This window comes from Tenrec ecaudatus, chromosome 14 (assembly GCF_050624435.1).
Source record: "Tenrec ecaudatus isolate mTenEca1 chromosome 14, mTenEca1.hap1, whole genome shotgun sequence".
NCBI lineage: Eukaryota > Metazoa > Chordata > Mammalia > Afrosoricida > Tenrecidae > Tenrec > Tenrec ecaudatus.
The window spans coordinates 113296767-113315177 of record NC_134543.1 but is presented as its reverse complement, the minus strand read 5'-3'; the positions used below and the strand labels follow the sequence as shown (position 1 = coordinate 113315177).

The 18411-nt window shown below is 47.0% G+C and overlaps 1 protein-coding gene across 2 annotated transcripts in view; it reads right to left on the bottom strand.

The window, feature by feature from the left end:
- Positions 1-1019: 1019 nt before the first annotated feature.
- Positions 1020-18411, bottom strand: part of MAPK6 (mitogen-activated protein kinase 6) — a 28548-nt gene continuing 11156 nt past the window's right edge. For both annotated transcript variants that reach the window (XM_075531898.1, XM_075531899.1), the window contains exons 2-6: positions 13814-14990; positions 12127-12271; positions 7123-7287; positions 4550-4751; positions 1020-3364 (exon numbers count right to left, since the gene is read on the bottom strand). In XM_075531898.1, the coding sequence (XP_075388013.1) occupies positions 2284-3364; positions 4550-4751; positions 7123-7287; positions 12127-12271; positions 13814-14368 (2148 nt within the window). In that variant the 5' untranslated portion in view covers positions 14369-14990 and the 3' untranslated portion in view covers positions 1020-2283. The remainder of the gene's footprint in view (positions 3365-4549; positions 4752-7122; positions 7288-12126; positions 12272-13813; positions 14991-18411) is intronic.

The following is an 18411-nucleotide window of genomic DNA, read 5'->3' as shown; positions in this document are numbered from 1 at the left end:
CTTTATTAGCAGAGGAAAGCATTTACATTCTGGCAGTTGGGGGGAGATAAGTTTATCTGGTTTTTACTGGAAAGCGATTTGACAACGTAATACCTGGTTTGGGCCCACCAAGACCAGGCATTATTTTATAGGCAGGGATTCAAAGGATTTACATTCTAATTCTTTATTTGATGGAAAAAGGTTAAGTCCTACATACTAAGAGAAGGCAGACCGTTTATGCAGTCATGAAACTGCCCAAATGAGGAGCTAAACAGATTACAAATTTCCCAGTAGGGAGTCCTAGGCCTCTCCTCCTGGGTCCAGTCTTCTGCATTTCAAAGGGACTCATTTTCAGAACAATCTGTTTTAGCAGAAAGGGCTCTGACAAGAGTGCAGCCCCCCCCCACTTCCCTGGCCTCCCACATGCCCGATGCCCACACCGCAGCCTGCCCAGCTCTCAAATGCCTCCCACGCTTCTCTCCCCACAGGTCAAGCTCTCCTGACGAAACCTCAGAGCTTGCCTTCTCCAGGCAAACAGACCTAATGTTGAAATGCACCAAGTCTAATAGAGGTCTTGATCAGCCAGAAAATATCAGTACTTAAAATACATATATATATATATTGAAACCAATCAATGGTTCCTTGAGAAAAGTCTAGAAACATGAAAAGAATTGACTTGGACGTGGACAATGAAAACCTGAAGAGGCTGATTTCCGATTTGGATGGGCGCTCTCTGAGGCGGAGGAAAGGGGCCCTGTGGAGGGAGGCCAGGACTGGGAGTTCACAGCTGCCCCACCATTCTATAGAACAGACGAGTAACAGACCAAGGCGTTAGTTACCCCATTCAAACGTGTGAAGCTAAGTCAACCAGGGGATTTCTGTGTGGAGACAAAGACTCGTCTAAGCCTTTCGGCCTAGCAGAATTTAAATACAGCTACCATTCAAAAACGGTGGAGAGTAGAACTGAAGAGAGAGTCCCCCTTCCATTGGTTTCAATCCAGCAGAAGTTTCGTGACCAAAGTAGTGAAACAGGAGACATATTTGCTGGCCATGTTTTATTTGTCCTTTCTCTTCAAACAGGGTAACCAAAGATACAGACAGTATTCCATAAAATAAAATAGATGAAACAAATTTCTAAGAGACCACGATGCCACATGCTACATTTAACCTAATTTTATTCATGCTTGCCTTGGGATGGGGAAATAGATCATTCAGTAAAAACAAAATATGTCTTATGTACAACTTTCAAACTACAATAACGATGTACCTTCGTTACTTCCATGCACACAAGTCTAACATTACAGGTTTGGTTTGGTTTGGTTTAAAAATAAACACAATTAAGACTTCTAGGAGCGTCTGTAATCAAGTAATTCCTAATTTTTCTTTGTAGATAGATCAAGCACCTCCAAAATACAAATTCCTATACACAGTGAGCACTTGACTTAAGATGACCACTTGAGCAGAAGTGAGTACGTGGACGACCTGCGGACAAGCTGACCTCAGAGATGCAGCGAGGTGGGCAACCAAGCAGAGCGCCGAATTGGGTGGGGGGAGTGTGTGTCTGCAAATACATTTCAACAACGAAGGTAACTTATTCTATAATTAAATACGGGACATAAGTTTGCTAAAATAAATAAGATGTGATGCATTAACACTTCACTATAAAGAATGTATACCAGAACACGTATAAACAGTGAAGGAATCTTATTAAGGAGAGCCGACTACAATAAACGCTGGCTAAATCGAAGTGCATATTGTGAAGCACTATGGGGGGGGACATGTTTCGCCACAAACTCTTGTTACCTTGAGGTAGATAACACATGGGTACCAAATTCGCCGTTCGTTTTCAGTTGCTGCTGGTATCATGTGTTTTAAGAAATGTGTACAGTATGAAAAACTTGAAAATACTCATGAATGAAAAATGTCGTAGGAAAAAAAATAGAATTTTCCATGCAGCTATGTACAGTCTCACTGTGTAAATGTCAAGGCAAGATTTTTGTTTCCTGTCAGACAGGTGGCATTGTTCTAGGAGAGGATGTCTGTGCTCCCTTTAGTGCATTGTCTCCTCCTGCGTTGCAGTACTTTGCTGTTCTCGGTGTGTGTGCAAACGACATGCCCGTTAGAACGAAAACTGTCTCACGTGTAGAAAAGAAGTCTGAATTGTAAAAACCAATAACTAAGGAAATTCTGACTAAGATGATACCGTCTGATTCAAGTAAAAAAAAAATGACTTAAAACACTAGTAATAAAAAAAAGACAAAACCCATTTCATGAAGAAATACAGAGAAGTGTCTGCTGAGCATTTTAGTTCAGATGTTTCAGAATGCTGCTGTATGTTTTGTGAGGGATCTGCGGGGACGATTTCATCGCCGACGGTGTCAGTGTGGCCTGGATGGACTTCAGTGGGGACCCCACTGGACTGTGGAACTGTGGGATGCCTATGGATTCGAGCTGCTTGTTAAAGAGAAAGCCCTCCTCGTGCCCTCTCCCCCCGAGCTTCCCATCCTCGCCCGGCTCTGGGTCGAGCATTTCAGCATCTTCTTTCCTGCTAAAGAACTTGTCCAAGTAACTGGTGTACGTGTTTTCCTTCTCTGCCTGTTCATCCTTCCGCACCTCACAACAGAACTGGTTAAGGAGAAAGCAGTCCTCCCCGCCGCTCACAAACTGGCTATCCCAGGAAGACTGGTACAACGCTTCTAACTGCGCCAGGTTGGCCATCCCCTTCTCCTGCTTTTCTCGGCTCACTGACTTCGATATCAAGCTTTTCAATTCTAGTTGGGACACTGAGCTATTCAAGTCATTTAATTTATCAACGACAGCGGCAGGCTCATGCTGTGAACTAAGCTGAAGGGTGCCTGCGATAAAGGAATCGAAATCAAACCCCTGGCTCTTCTCCCGCTCTTTCTCCGCCAGCTGCTGGGACGCTTCCTCCAGGGCGATCTGGGCTTTGACCAGCCCGTTCCGCTCACATTTGGACTTGCCTCTCTTATCCGATTTCTCTCTGCTTTGTTCTTTCCAGTTGGAAAGATCGATGATGAGCTTGGGCTCATAGTAGTGGTTGACTTCACTCTCTCGCCAAACCAAGCTGTCCAGGTAGGAGGAGGCCCTCGTCTTGTAGTTGCACGTGTGGCCGCACTCCAGGTCGCAGTACTTGTTCTCATGGTGATCCGGGTCCTGCCAGCAACACTCGGCCGAGTAACTGGCATCAAAAGCTGGATCCTCCAGATACTTCTCACGATCTCCATCCAGGTATTTCCGCGGATCGACCTGTACTTCTTCCTCATCGGTGACATCAGACAGAGCTCTTGGATCAAGCTGGACTTCGTCAATATCAAAGTTGTTGTGTATGGGCCAGTCGTGCTCGGAAAACTGGCACTCATGGCACCTGAAAAAAAATGAATACAGGAGCATGAATCCATGCGCATGGTTTCAAAATCCAGTTCACGGAGCCCCTTGATGGGAACGCGCTGGGTGAGCCACGAGCCTGCCCGGCCTTCCAGAAACAGATCTAGGGAAGGGTAAGATCGGTTTCTATACGGAGCCACACAGAAAGAAAGGCAGTATTTGGTCACTGTCGATGAAGTGTAGACCGTATATACTTGAATATAAGCCACCCCAAATATCAACCGAGGCACCTAATTTTAACGACAAAAGACACATTAAAAATGTGCTGGGAAACTCGGCTTGCACACGCGTGTCAAACCCTGAAGTCCTCCCTCCCTTCTTACGGGGCCAGTGGCCACTGCACACTTGTCCTCTCTCCCTCCTCGTTTTCATCTGCCTCCATCACAGCGGCAGACAAGTATCTGGATGGTGGACGCGTCCGCGGTTCAAGTCTTACTTAGCGGTTTCACCCGGAGAAAACCCGTTGTGTGGCCACAAAATGCAGCGCTCTGCCCTCAGTCAGGCATCCGACAAAGTTTCACTGTACCGGGAACCCGGCAGACAGGCCGGGAAGAAGGCCTTCCAGAAGTCGTGCCCCTGAGGAGAAAAAAGCTCCCTCCATGGTTACAGGCAAGCCTGCAAAAGCCAGAAGGTGAGGTGGAAATATGCCCCCTTGGGATTTGTGAACAGGGGTAGAAAGCCACCCCTTTCTCCCAGCGGAGAGCCTGGCCAACAGGTAACCCATTATGCCAGCAGGGCTCCCTGAACACAGCCATGTCTAGCCGCAACACATACGATACAAACCCGAGGCACTGGACAGATCCCTTATTAGATGTGGCTGAGCAAGTTATGCATGTTCATCTGAATAAAAGCAATAGTTTAGAACATTTCAGACGCCAGACCTTCAAATCCTCAGATCTCGCGAGAACATTTAACTTTTATTAGCTAAACATGCCGGGATGACTTTGAAAATGTTTCTAAGCAGCGTTCATTCAACTTTCCCTGCCGGGGCTGGTTCTAGATACCAGCCCTCTCAATCCCACCAGGCCTATTCAGAGACCTTAAGAATAACTGAAGCCGAAACCCAGAGGACCCTAACTTCAGTCTTAAGCCCTCTGCCATGCCCTGGCACGTACTACTAGAGAGCACCGCGGACGGTGTTGCGGTTCACTGACAACGCGCTTACCTTTCCCAGTTGTAAATGTGACTGTGTGTCTCATCCATTAGCAGAATGTCATCGACTTCGTCTTCAATGTGGAAGGGGTGGCTTGAGACTGGCTCGTCCGTGGGGAAAGCGTAGATGCTCATGTACGGGTGGGAGAGTGCTTCCTCTGCTGTTAACCGGTCCATGGGGCTGAAGGTCAAGATTTGCTCCAGGAAATCCAGTGCTGCACAAGGAAGGGTGAGACCGTTTAGCAGATGGGCACCTTTCGTCTCGGTCCCTCAAAGGAGCAACGAAGGGATGACCTTGCCACTTCATGCTACACGACCGGAATGGCCATCGACCCGTATCTTTTTAAAAGACTAGACAATTCAAAGATGGGTTAATTTGAGCTTTCCCCGAGAAATAAAACAAACTTACCTGGTTTACAGATTTTTAAACAGGTTTTTACTCAAAGAGTACAGCAAATACTTTAAAATGCACCCCAGTCTCACATTCTAGCCAGTTGTAAACAAAAAGGGGGGAAAAGGCATTTTCTACTCAGATCCATTCGGGTGAGCACGGGATGCTGCCGTTTTTGCCAGAGGGTCTAATACAGCAGTCTCAATCACTGTGGGGCGCAGTCTGCAGTCGGCTGCTGACGTAAAGGTTTGCATCCACTCCATGGCAGTGTGGGGGAAAGGCCCGACCACCTGCCAGTCCTATGGCGCCGTGCTCCTGGAATCCCCTCAGGGCAACAGCTAGGGAAAGCCCAGCTCTGCCACTCCGTCGCTAAACTGATTGACTAGCGAGGCCTGAACTTCCGTTTCATGCATCAAATGCAGATAATAAAAATGTAACTGTGAAGGTATAAAGATTAAATGTAAGTATAGGGTCCTAGGACATATGATAAGTCCTTTCCCCCCTCCCTCCCTGTCGATGAGCTAGCTGTCTCTCTTTCTTTCTATCTATCTCACATCAGCCACACGCCAGCAGGGTTCACATACCGCACCTGGTCATTTAAGGGCTCTGGTGGGACATCCATACCCTCAATTAATTCTTCCCACTAAATCAGTCTGCAAGGTCTTCCTACAGCTCCTTACCCGGCCTGACCCACCACGTCACCAACCCGGAGGCTGCCCTGCCACTGCACTGCCTGCTCGCTCCCACGCCTATGACCCGCTAACAACCCCCGTGCCAGGAGCGGCTGCACCGTCTCCTTGCTCTGCTCCCTAACCGCAGACGCGGCACTGAAGAGAGCCACGTCTCCAGTTCTGACTTACTTCAAATTCATACTGGGGAATCTTGGTCTGCTCTCAGAGAAGACTCTGAGACACACCGACTGACCCTGACTGCCTGCTCACCGTCTGCCTACTCACCCAGGAAAGGTTCTGACTAAAAAGTCTCACTGAAATCAACATGGCCTTTAGAGTCAACTTACCACTTATAGAAAATGAGGAAAGAGAACAAATCAGCACCAGACGGGGAAACAAAATCAGATCCAGGCCTTGGGACAATGTACAAGGCTGCTCCCTTCAAAACACAACGCCAGTGGGGAGAAAGCACAGGGGCCAGACTTCACAGCCCCTTTTTAAAAGGGTGAGTCTCGACTGAAGCCCAGTTTGAGGGGGGAAACGATCCACATTTGGGGGGCAAAAGGAGAAACTTGACTAAGATAGGATAGTGAATGAAAACAGAATTTCAATGTCTTTACCACATTTGAAAATAAAGTGTTTTAACAGACACTTTGTTCCTATCGTGATGATATTGTCACCCTTTCGGACTTGACAATTTCCACAGTGGTATCCCCTGTAGAGACTCCATGTTCTGTCTCCTATACGAACTCGGTGGGAGCCAGGCAGCACACCTCCCTCTCAATCTAAAACCTCCCACTCAAGGACTATAACACCCATCCCCTTGACAGCTGGGGGTGTACTAGGTAAAATTGTAACTATGTTCCAGGTAAATGTGAAACTCTGCATAACTATGTTCTAGATAAATATGACGCTTTAGATGAGGAAAACCCCTTTATCCCCAAGCTACATTAAAATCATGGAGTTGAAGAAAAACCTAAGCATTCCCCACCTAATGATGTGCACCGAGCCTACGTCTTCCTGTTTTAGAACACTTGGCGATAGCGAGACAGAGCTACGAGTCCTCACCTGCGTCTACTCTGCTCAGGTGAATGAGTGGAGTTACTCACATGCCTTTTTGCTCCTCCTACTCCCTTCTCCCTTGCTCTGAAGCCTTTGTTTTCCCGATGACATCTCACATCTAAATCGCATTTACATTCTCACAGAACTCCACTTGTTTGGTAGGCGCCCCTGCTTCAATATGTGCGCCCCGGGCGCCCACCCAGAGGCACCCAGTCTATAGAGAGGTCAGAACCAGGAAGGAGGAGTCCGTATTCTGGAGTCTGGGAAACTGGTTCAGAGGAACAAAGAGATCCCAAACTAAGGACCAGGACGTAGAGAAGAGGAAGGGAGAGTTGAGATCTTAGGCATAACTTTAGTAGCTCAAGGCTATTCGGGGGAAGAAGACATGGGGAAAATATTCCACGCGTGCACGCGGCCACCCACCCAGACGCCAATGTCAGTTATACTCCTGTCTCCCAGTACCTTCTCGACTAATTCCTGGAAGCAGCTGAGTTAAAGGTTTGTGTGGCTCAGTCATGTCGTTTCTAATGTAAACTGGAATGACGTTGAGAAGCTCCTGGCGGTCTTCCTCATGGACAACAGGAATAGATTCTAGAATCAGTTGCATCTGTTCAAGTTCATGTGCACCTGCGACCAAAAAAGCAAGGCATGCAACATGAATAAAAGCAGTCCCTCAATCTTTACCTACCTGGCAACACACACGAAAACAATGGGAAGTGGACTTAAAAGACGGTGTAAGGACCACAGGGGGGTATGGTTTTAAATTAATCACTTGTCAGTAGGTTTCACTAACTTAAGTATTGCTCATCTGCTAAAAAAAGATGATTCTATCTCTATCCCTATTCCTCATAAATTTATTTTAGCTGCTTTTGTTTCCGCAAAGAATCAACTCGCCTGTTATGGTAACAGCGAGCAGTGAAGAGAGAAAGGGATTGAGATTTGAGAGACGTGGGTGGGGCCTCGTTTCGGCTCTCTCACTAGCTGGCTGCAAGTTTAGGGGAAACACACGACATCTCGGGGAATTTATTGCATCACTAATAAAAGGAGGGGCTGGACCTGAGTTGCAAAACCCGCATGTGTCCGGCTCAGTGAGCACTTCCAATCCGGGACTACTATTAAATAAGTCAGAGGGGGAAATTTTAGGATCACTAGCAACAAAGCAAGAGAAAACCCCATTCCGTTTACTTTTCTACCAATTTCAAAAAATCCATCTAACATTCAGATTTCCTTGAGCGTTGACTGAGAACAAGGTCCTAACCCAGGCACTGGGGAACAGAGCAGCGGAGAAAGGCGAGCCTATGTCAAAGGGGACAAATGATGACACAGGCCAAGAAGAAAAACAGAGTCAGCTTCAAACGCTAGGGAGTGCTGGGGCTGGAGTTAATTTATACAGGATGAGCAGCCAGGCAAGGCCTCACCGAGAAGCTACACATGAAGGCGACATCTACAGAAAGGGAGGAACGCACCTTCCACCTGCCCATGGAGAAAGTCGGTTTCGGGAAGGTGTTGGAATGAATACAAAGGCCCAGTGTGCAGAGTGGCCTTGGTGTGAAGAAGGACACAGACAAGGACAGCAGACACCAAGTGGCTGGGGGATCGACCAGGCAGGAGCGAAGCAGAAGGAGGTGAGATCCATTCCCTTTGCCCTGCGTTGGATGGGAAGCCATTAGAGAGTGGGGGGCAGAGAAAAGGCAGGCGCCATCATGCTTTACGTGGAACGTTCTGAAGCAGGAAGGCAGGTAAGAGGTCCTGCAATCGACCAGGAGCTATGTGATGGCTGACTGCACCAGGTGGTAGAGGTAAAGGTTAGAGCGAGCAGTTAAGATCCCAGACATATTCTGAAGGAAGGGGCCTCTCTGCACAATGAAAGTCAAGGGCGATGCCAACATCTTGGCCCGTGCAACTGCAAAATGGAGCAGCTGGTTTACCTTTGCCAAGATGAGGAACACAGGCCAGGAGGAGCAGTAGAAGTTCAGTTACGTTTGAGAGGCCCATTAAGCTATTCACGGGGAAATGTTAGGTAGGAGTCTGAAATTTGAAGGAGAGGAGTCGGGGCTGAAGTTGAGTTTGAGGACTGCCCCGCGCAAATGGGCCGTGAAGGAATGAAGAGAATGAGAGCACCCCAGAAAGCAAGTACGGCTGGGAAAGAAGGGAGACCAAGGCCCGGAGCTGGGCTCTCCCATCATCTGAGAGGACCAGGCACAAGGGAAGACCTTGCTCAGCTCACGTCCGTCTTGGTGTGGCCCCTGGCTGGCTGTGTGCTACTCCTCCTGCGGGAGCCAGCTCTCAGGCACACACCTTGGGGCTCCTGCAAACATGCCCACCTCCGTGAGGGGCCATGGTGCAGACACAGGCCGGCGGAGCCACAGCCCAGTGGCTGGGGGATGACCTCGGAGCCTGTGGTAGTACAGTAGCTCCATGAAAGCCTACCACCTGGGCCCAGTGACCACCTTCCCCACTGCCTGACTGCAGCTCCCCCCACCCCACCCCACAGCTGCTGCCCTGGGACTCTGCAGCCCTCGCCCTGCCCAGGCAGGCCCAAGCTGGGCCTGTTTATTCATGCACACTGGGGGCAGGGGGTGGTGGTGGGAGAAATACAGAGAGGATGTAAACATCCAGAGTCTCTTAAGAAGAGTAAGAAAAGGGGTAGCAAAAAGTACGAGGGGGTACCCCCACAAAAATAAAACATGTGATGAGGGGGATAGTGCATTTGGAGTTCGTTGCACCAGGTCAGACTGCTGATCAAGCGTTCTATTTAGAAGTTCTGAAAAGATTCCATAACACTGTGAGACAAAAAAATTCTCATTTGCAGCGGGGGGTGGGGTGGGGTGGGGCTGGTTTTGCCACCATGACAATGCACCTGCTCACACAGCCATCTCAGTGTGCCTGTTTTTGGCACAAAAAAAGTCATGCCTCTCTCGCCCCACATACCTTACTCACTTGACCGCATTCCATGCCACTTCTTTTTGTTTCCATGAATGCAGAGGGACATGAAAGGACAGTGATTTGATGACGCAGAGAGGTAAAGAAAGAAACGAGGGAGGTGCTGTCAGCCATCCAAACAGATGAGTTTGAGAAATGTTTCCAAGCATGGAATCACAGATTTGACAAATGTATTAAGCGTAATGGAGAGTGCTCTGAAGGTGCTAAGGCTGTTTTGTTAAAAAATTTACCGTACAGACTCGAGTATAAGCCAACCCGAGTATCAGCCGAGGCAACTAATTGTATCACAAAAACTGCATTAAAAATGTGCTGGGAAATCTGGCTTATACACGAGTATGTACGGTAAACACATAATAGCTTTGACAGAAATTCTGGGGTCTCTTTTGGGTACCCCCTCATAGAGTACTAACAGCGAAAGATGTGGGGTCAAGGGGGAAATGTTCCATTTTGTAAGAGACTGAAACAATTACACCATGTCTGAATACTGAGCACTGGAGTGAAAGGAAGAGGAGGAGGGAGGGAAACAGCTGGAGCAAAGACTGGAGTCGGGAGGGAGGAGGCGTTGCCCAAGTGGACAGGCTGCGCTTGCGTGGAGCAGCACCAGGGGAACAAGCTGGCTGCTTGACAGAAATCTGCTGGGAAGAAAGCCGAGGGCCCTTCTGCAAAGGCAGAACTCCACGTGAAGACTGCCCGCGAAGGCTTCGTTCTGGCGTCTAACCACCCTCAGCGGAGGCCTCGACCGAAGAATGCACGCCTAGATCTCCCTTCACGCGGCTTTGAAAAAGGATTTCTGCCTTACCAATGAAGTCTCTAGGAGCAAGAAGAGAACCACAACTTGAATCTTTCCACCAGTTCACAAACAGCTCTTGCGAATTAAAGTTTACGTAGCTTGAACCTTAAAATGCTACCTTCCGTTCAAGTGTTCGTGAGTCTTTCTACTGCGACAGTTGAACAAAGTCTGAATGAGCCCGATGGAGTCCCGCCCACTGCATGTGACTGCGGATATCAACTAATGGCTTTAAGTCACAACTCTCCCCTCTCTTCTTTGGGCTCCGATTGTTACTCATGGCGGTGGGGGCTTTGTAACACATCCACAAACAATTTGATACTTCTGCCTTCGGAAGACACGATGGAGTTCCTTGAGCGGGAGGTGTGCCTAGCAGCTGGCTTCCAATGTGGAGAATAAAGCTGAGTGGCCTTTTGGAGATGACTAAATCCCAAGCTAAACCCACTGCCATCAGAGGGGCCTCGGAGCAACCCTCTAGAGCAGGGGGCTCACACTTTGTAAACAGGGGCCACTTCACTGTCCCTCAGACCCGCTGGAGGGCCGGACTACAGTTTAAAAAGAAACTATGAACAAATTCCTATGCACACTGCGCATATCTTATTTTGAAATGAAAAAACAAAAGGGGGGGGGAAACACCCGGCGGGCCGGATAAATGTCCTCGGCGGGTCATAGTCTGAGGACCCCTGCTCTAGAAACTACAAGGTGCTGGCAGAATTCAATAGGGAAAACCGGTATTTTCATGCAAAAAAACCCCCCAAAAACCACTTGCCTTCCATTTCTCTGCCAAACTACCATCAGGAGGTTATTTTCCTAAGTGCCAGTGCGTTATTTCTCAAACACCAAAAAAGCATCTCTAAAAACAATTTGCACATTGTGTTTCCAAGACGGTCCATCCAAGAGGCCCAGGCAGTCGGGCGAAAAACCTAGAAAGTTAGTTGCGTGAAAAAAAAACAGTAGAGTCCTTCCCAACACATGGTGCCGGGGCAATCTGGCTAGCCACACCACACACCACACCAACACGACTCAAAATGGGCCATCGGCATACATGTGAAGCACGGAAGCCAAAGGCACTCATGACCCTGGGTGAAGCAATGGTGTCTTAGATATTGCACCACAGGCAAAGGGGACTTCGTCAGCACTTAAACTTTGTTTTCAGTTCCAAAGTCACCACAGAGAAAGGAAACAGAAGCGGGTGGCGCGGGGGGCTTGTGATCAGCTGCAAACCTGAAGGCCAACTGCTGGCACCCACCCAGGGGTTCCCCAAGAGATCGGGCCTGGGGAACTGCATCGCTCTGACCGTGACCAGAGGCAGGAAGCCCCGTGGGGCGCTTCTGAAGGACCACAAGCAGTCGGACAGGAGGAAGTGGTAGTGTGAGCAACAGGGGTGATGAGCAATGGTCAAGAGAGGCTCGTCAGGTTTTCCACAGTAAAAAATCCTCCCAGGAAGTGACTAACTCAGACAGCACTATGCAGCCCGGCTGAGCCACCCATCCGCACTGGGAATCCGTCAAACAGGAAGCCCCGTTTATTCATAGAAGATGGCATTCATACACAGAGAGTTCTGACTGTATCAGAAGATCGCTGATGAAGCCTGACCTTTTTTTAAAGTCAAATACTATGTTTTCCTGTTCATAATCCATTGATCTAAATCTTCCGTAGCTCCTACTTCATAAAGACATGCAAAATTATTTGGGACTTTATTTTTTGCCCTCATGTCATGTTTTTAATTTTCCAACCTGCAAAGAGGGTTTTCCCAGTCAGCATTTCAGCAAAGATGCAGCCTGCGGCCCACATATCAATGGCTTTAGTGTAGTTGTTGGGCGACAGTAAGAGACGTGGAGATCTGTACCATTTAGTTACCAATCCTTCAGAAAGATGGCCCTAAAGAGAGAAAGCAAAACATACTTCAACGTTGCAAAAGAACAGCACAGAAGACTTGACTTATTAACGAATCTTTATCTAAAAACACAGCGGTTGTGGAATCCTACAACCACACGATTGATTTCTAAAGCCTGTTTCCAAAGCTCAGACATTCTTGGAGGCTGGATGCAGTCAAACCTCCCCCAGGCTGTATCATTACATACAACCACAGTCACATGAAGCCTGCTGACTAAGAAGCCTAAGATCTAGTGCTAACTCTGTGCGTTCAAAACACACATCAGAAGCGAAGCTGGGAGCAGGTCATGGGGCGGGGCCAAGGGCAGGGGAGAGTACTAGACATTCATAAACTCATGTCAGCCTCCTCACTGACAACCCAAGGTCCCTGGTTCGACTGGCCATCTCATTCTCTAACCAATCGACTTTAATACTTTTATACTCTAGCCATTGATTCCCATAAAAAAATTATACAATCATTCATTCCATTTTGGTACTCACATTAAAATGTTTAAAGTATTAAGACACAATCTGAGATGCTTCGTACGAAGGCAATGATTTACGTGTTTGCTTGTTTTAGACTGATGCTGTGGTCCCCAAGGTCATCGGAATGGCTTAGGTCTGACTGCTAACCGAGGACTGGTGGCCCTAACACATCAAGCAGAACCACGGGAGAGGCGGTCTGGTAATCCACTCCCATTAAAGATTACAGTCAAGGCGAAGAGAAGGCAACATACAGTAAGACAAAGGTTGGTAAAATGAATTAGGGGGGTTGGGGGGGCGAATTGTGTCTGCAGTCAAGAAAGCCCTACAGAGCAGATCTATGGTAACACGTGGGGCCGCCATGAGTCCACATCAACTCCACGGCACCGACGGCACGGGAAGACGAGCCGGGCTGATGGGGTCACGACCATCAAAGCTACACGTGTGTACAGTTTATGTGCTATGGCTCCTTTTTGCTACTCTTACTACCAACTTTATTTTTGTAGCGATTTGGATGTCAAACTGGAAAGTACCTAAATAAACAGGTCAGAACGCACTGCCGTGGAGCGGGTTGTGACTCTTAGTGACCCTCCAGGACAGAGGAGAGCTGCTCCTGTGGGTTTGTTTCCAAGGTTGTAAATCTTCATGGGAGCAGAAAGCCTCATCTTTTCCCCATGAACAGCTGATGGTTTTCTGGTTAGCAGACAAACACTCGCCCTCTAGGGTGTCTTTCAAATTAAATTAGGTTTACTTAAAACAGGCATAACTCAACAGTACAGACTCAGAAAGAGAAAACCCACCTTCTGGTAGGACCACACTTCGATCTCAACCAGATAAAACAGATCTCACTTTTAAACCCATACCCCTTTGGAAATTTGCATTTAGTTGGGAATCCCATTCCACTTGCGGTTCAAATACAAGGAGATTGCGACAGCGTGCATCTCGATCAACTAGCCAGGTTTAATACAACTGACCAAAAGTATCCTGCCGCCATATACAAAGGACATGCAAGTGCCCATCTAGTTGGCAATGCCTATCAGTTTTAAGGCCTATCTCAACACTTACCTTGTGGGAATAATGGGGATCCATGATCCGTGCAAGGCCAAAGTCCCCTATCTTCAGCACCAAGTCTTCAGTATTAATGAAAAGATTAGCTGGTTTGAGATCTCTGTGCAGTACGTTTGCGGAGTGAATATACTTGAGCCCCCGTAGCAGCTGATACATGAAAAGCCTGGCATGCTCCTCCAGTAAAGGGCCCTGCTCCAGCACGTTCGCCAAGTCTGTCTCCATGTACTCCTGAACAATGTACACACTGCTCAGCTCCGTAAGAGAGCCCACATCGTCGGTCAACTGGCTTCCACTGGGACCAAGAATTTCAAACACTTTCACAATGTTATCATGGTCTAGTCTTCTAATAATTTTGACTTCACGTAGAGCGTGTTTGATACTCTGGGGATCAGTAAGAACAATTTTCTTGATGGCTACTCTTTTGTCACAGTCATTGTCTACAGCACAAAAAACCAAGCCATTGCCGCCGCAGCCCAATGGCTTCAAGTCCATGTACCTAGAGCCCAGGTCAAAACCATGAATGTTCATGAGACTTTCAAATTTCTCTGCCATTTTGAAACCCCTGTTCTTGCCTTTTCCTTTCCCACTGTTGAACTTGTGCAAACAAGGAAGAAAACGGGCATCAAAAGGAAAGCGCTCTCAAAAGGGGAGAAGAAAAATGAGCTTGCTTCCACAGCAAGATGGTTCCTTGATGGTCATTGCATATACCAACCAGGCCCGTTGAGTTCCCCTTAGAACGAAAGCTCAAAGGCTCTACTCGCACTGAGGATTAAAAGGACTGCAGTACTCATAGTTCACGGAAGGGGCAGCAACTCTGCAGACATTGTAAAAGAAAACACGCAAGAAACTCAATCGGAATGAAATGACATACTATGCACTCAGATTGATGGTGCTAAACGCTTTAACAAAAATGTGAATAAATATGCACACGACAGGCTTCGGTGAACATTCTCCTCACAGTGCAGATACATTCAGTGTTGGACTGGTCCTGAGCAGCATCTTTCTTAAGGTGCTGGTGAGCACTAGTTCTGGTTTTGCTTCCTTTCTTCCTTTGTTGCTGTGTGTTTCCACAGGAAGAGCTGGCTGGTGAGCAGATGTCTTCTGTTAGTGATCAGGTGGCTCCAGCTCACCACAATCACAATCAAAGCTACCATCCATCTTACTCCGATACACCCTAGGGGGGAGAGGAAGAAACAGAGTCAGCACGGCAGGAAGTGCACTAGAAAATGCCACGGATGCCAGCCACTTATTACATATATATTCACCACAATGAAAGGCAAATGCCAACAACGTAGGCATTTAGTAATAAACTACTACTGGCATTGTATTTTTACATAACCCATCCACAGCCACCACGTGAACTCCAGCCCAAAGTGATCCTCTACAGGGTTTCTGACTGTCAATCTGTCAGGGCGCAGCCAGCTTCATCGTTTTTTCAACTGGTATCCAACTGACAGGCATGCCTAATTCATAAATAAGCATGCTCTCTAACAAATTAACAACCACCCTGCAGACTTACTATGCAGGAGAAATATTTTACCTGTCAAAAAATCGTGTAAAGATGGCCCTACTCGACACCCTCTTGAGGAGATGACTAAAGCCATGGGTGCTCTAGCAAGGTGTAATGAAGAAAGGGTGGCTATCAGAAAGAATAACACCTGGGGTCTTAACGGTGCATTTCAACACAAGCACTCACCTCAGCCCCATGTGATGCAAGGATTGCATATCAGAATCCAAATCTGGAGGTGGGAACCGCATCAGAGCTTAAGTACTCAACACCCAGTTTGCAGAAGACTACTGAGGGCAATGGGAGCCCAAAATAGATTTCCAGTGGCCCTGCAAGGATTAAGCCTCCCATAGTCCAACGCAGTGAATAGACTTTCTACCGGACAGAGAACACTGTCCAGTGGACTGTGGCAGACACAGGTGGGTGAAATGTAACACCTTGTCATTTGATCCCTGTTCAACCCATTTTGGATTTGTTCCACTTTCTAATATTGTATGCTTTCTTTTCAATTGAAACTTTTCTCTTTTGTCAGTGTTAGCGTTTTGTTTTGTTTCTACGTTTCTTAAGTATACAAAATCAAAGAGAGGTAAATCTATAGTCAGTAACTGAATTAATTATTACCTAAGAACATGGCAGGGGAGGTTGGGGAAGGTGAGGAGTTAACAAAAACGAGTATGAGAAAGAAAAAAAAATTCAAATAAAGAGATGGATGGTCTAAAATTACTGTGGTGGTAACTGTACAACCCTTCTTAATATGACAGAACTATTTATTATTTGATATGTGAATTATATCCCAATCATAAAAATTTCTTTAAAAAACAGGTGGGGGAGTATCCTAATAAGAATTCTGTATATTAAAAAATATATATTACCTGGTGTGTAATGGAAGATACAATTTAATGAGCCTTAAAGAATCTAGTAGATGAGCCAGTCAGGGTGCGATGTAGCAATGATGAAACATACAACTTTCCTCTAGTTCCTAAATGCTTCCTCCCTCCTACTATCATGATCCCAATTCTACCTTGCATGTCTGGCTAGACCAGATGATGTACACTGGTACAGATAGGAACTGGAAACACAGGGAATCCAGAGCGGATGATCCCTTCAGGACCAGTGGGGAGAGTGGCAATACTAGGAGGGTGGAGGGAGGGTGGGTTGGAAAGGGGGAACTGATTACAAGGATCTCCATGTGACCTCCTCCCTGGGGGACGGACAAAAGAAAAGTGGGTGAAGGGAGACGTCGGACAGGGCAAGATATGATGATTTATAAATTATCAAGGGTTCATAATAGAGGGGGAGTAGGGAGGGGGGGGAATGAGGAGCTGATGCCAGGGGCTTAGGCAGAGAGCAAATGTTTTGAGGATGATGAGGGCAATGAATGTACAGATGTGCTTTACACAATTGATGGATGTATGGATTGTGATAAGAGTTGTATGAGCCCCTAATAAAGAGATTTAAAAAAAAAAGAATCTAGTGGTCGAGTTAGGTCTAGAGCCTGTATGAATGAATGTATGTGAGCTACTTCTAACATGAATAGCTAGTTTGACTACTAAATATTAATCAAGGTGCCCTGGAGGGGCCTGGTGGCATAGTGGTTATGTGCCGGGCTGTGGCCAGGCTGTGGTCCACAAGGTCAGCAGTTCAAAACCTCCAGGCCTGCTCTACAGGAGGAAGACAGGGCCTTTCTACTCCTGTGAACAAGTTACCTCTTGGAAACTCCAGGGTAGCTATATGAAGCCGAGTAGGCATCCGCATCGACTCGATGGCGGCGAGTTTGGCTAAGCTTGGGCTACTCATGGCATGGTCAGAGATCGCACCTACCAGCTGCTCCCAGGGAGAACGATGTGGCTGGCTGCTCCCGTAAAGATTTACCGTCTCAAAAACCCTCTGCAGCGTCAAGCTGTGAGCTGCAATCACTGATGGCAAGTGGGTTTGAGATTGGTTTTCAGTTCATCAACATGCAGTGGATAAAAATTTACCAGTACAAATGAGAGAAATCTGCGGGGCAAGCTCCTAAATTTATAAAAGAGTGAACTTGAATGGTGAACAAATCTATGAAAAGGTGTTTAATTAGACTGGTAACAAAATCAAATTACATCACAAAATTAACATCTCGGATTGGAAAAACCACTTTTATTTTAATTTGTTATGTAACGCTTGTGGAGGGGCATAGGAAAATAGAAACTTTCATACAATCTTAGTGGAAATTTAAATGATAAAAGAATCTCAAAGAGCAATGTGCTGTAAGTAAGTAAACTGAAACACAGGTAGCATACGTTATGACCTGGCAATTTTCCTGCAAGATATACTCCCTAGAGAAATACTTGCAAAGGAACGTGAAAGTGCGGGGTGGGGGGGGGGGGGTGTATGTTTTGTTTTCTGTCATGGAAAAAATGTAGACATAGCTTAAACATTCAACGAAAGAGATTAAGTAGGTTATATTCATTTGAATGGTGAATACTAAAGTACAATTTGTTACACTGTATCAATTTATAATATATAAGACCACAGACAAATTTCAAATGGTTCTTATTCATATAAGGCAGTAGTACCATCATTTATTCAGCAAACATACATCCGGTACCTGGCTACAGAGCTCATAGGAGAGGAAAGACCAGCAAACACATCAGCACGCTCTGCAGCTATCAGAACACAAGTGCTGAGGAAAGAAATGCAATAAGGCTGGAATGAGCAGGGAAGTTAGAGAAAACTTGGCTGGCCAAGTGGTACTGTACAACGCTCTACAGGAGGAGGGAATAGAATGTGAGGGCCACCGGGACACTAGGAGGGGGAAGCATTCCCGACAGAAGGACCAGCACATAGTATCCGACTCATGACAGGCAGCAGACACGTGAGCCGAGCTCAGCTCCTCCTTCCACATGTGCCACAATACAGTTTTGGCAGAACATCAGGTAGAAGCATCAGGAACCAGGAACAACCAGGATGCCAGCCCCAACCAGAAATCTGAACGACTGCTCCATGGGGCTGATGAGTGGGCAAAACCGAAGAAAAGGGGAAGGTAAGGGGCTCAGTGCCCGCAGAGGCCTCCTTATGCACTCAGATGATGAAGCCTACCGAATATACTTGA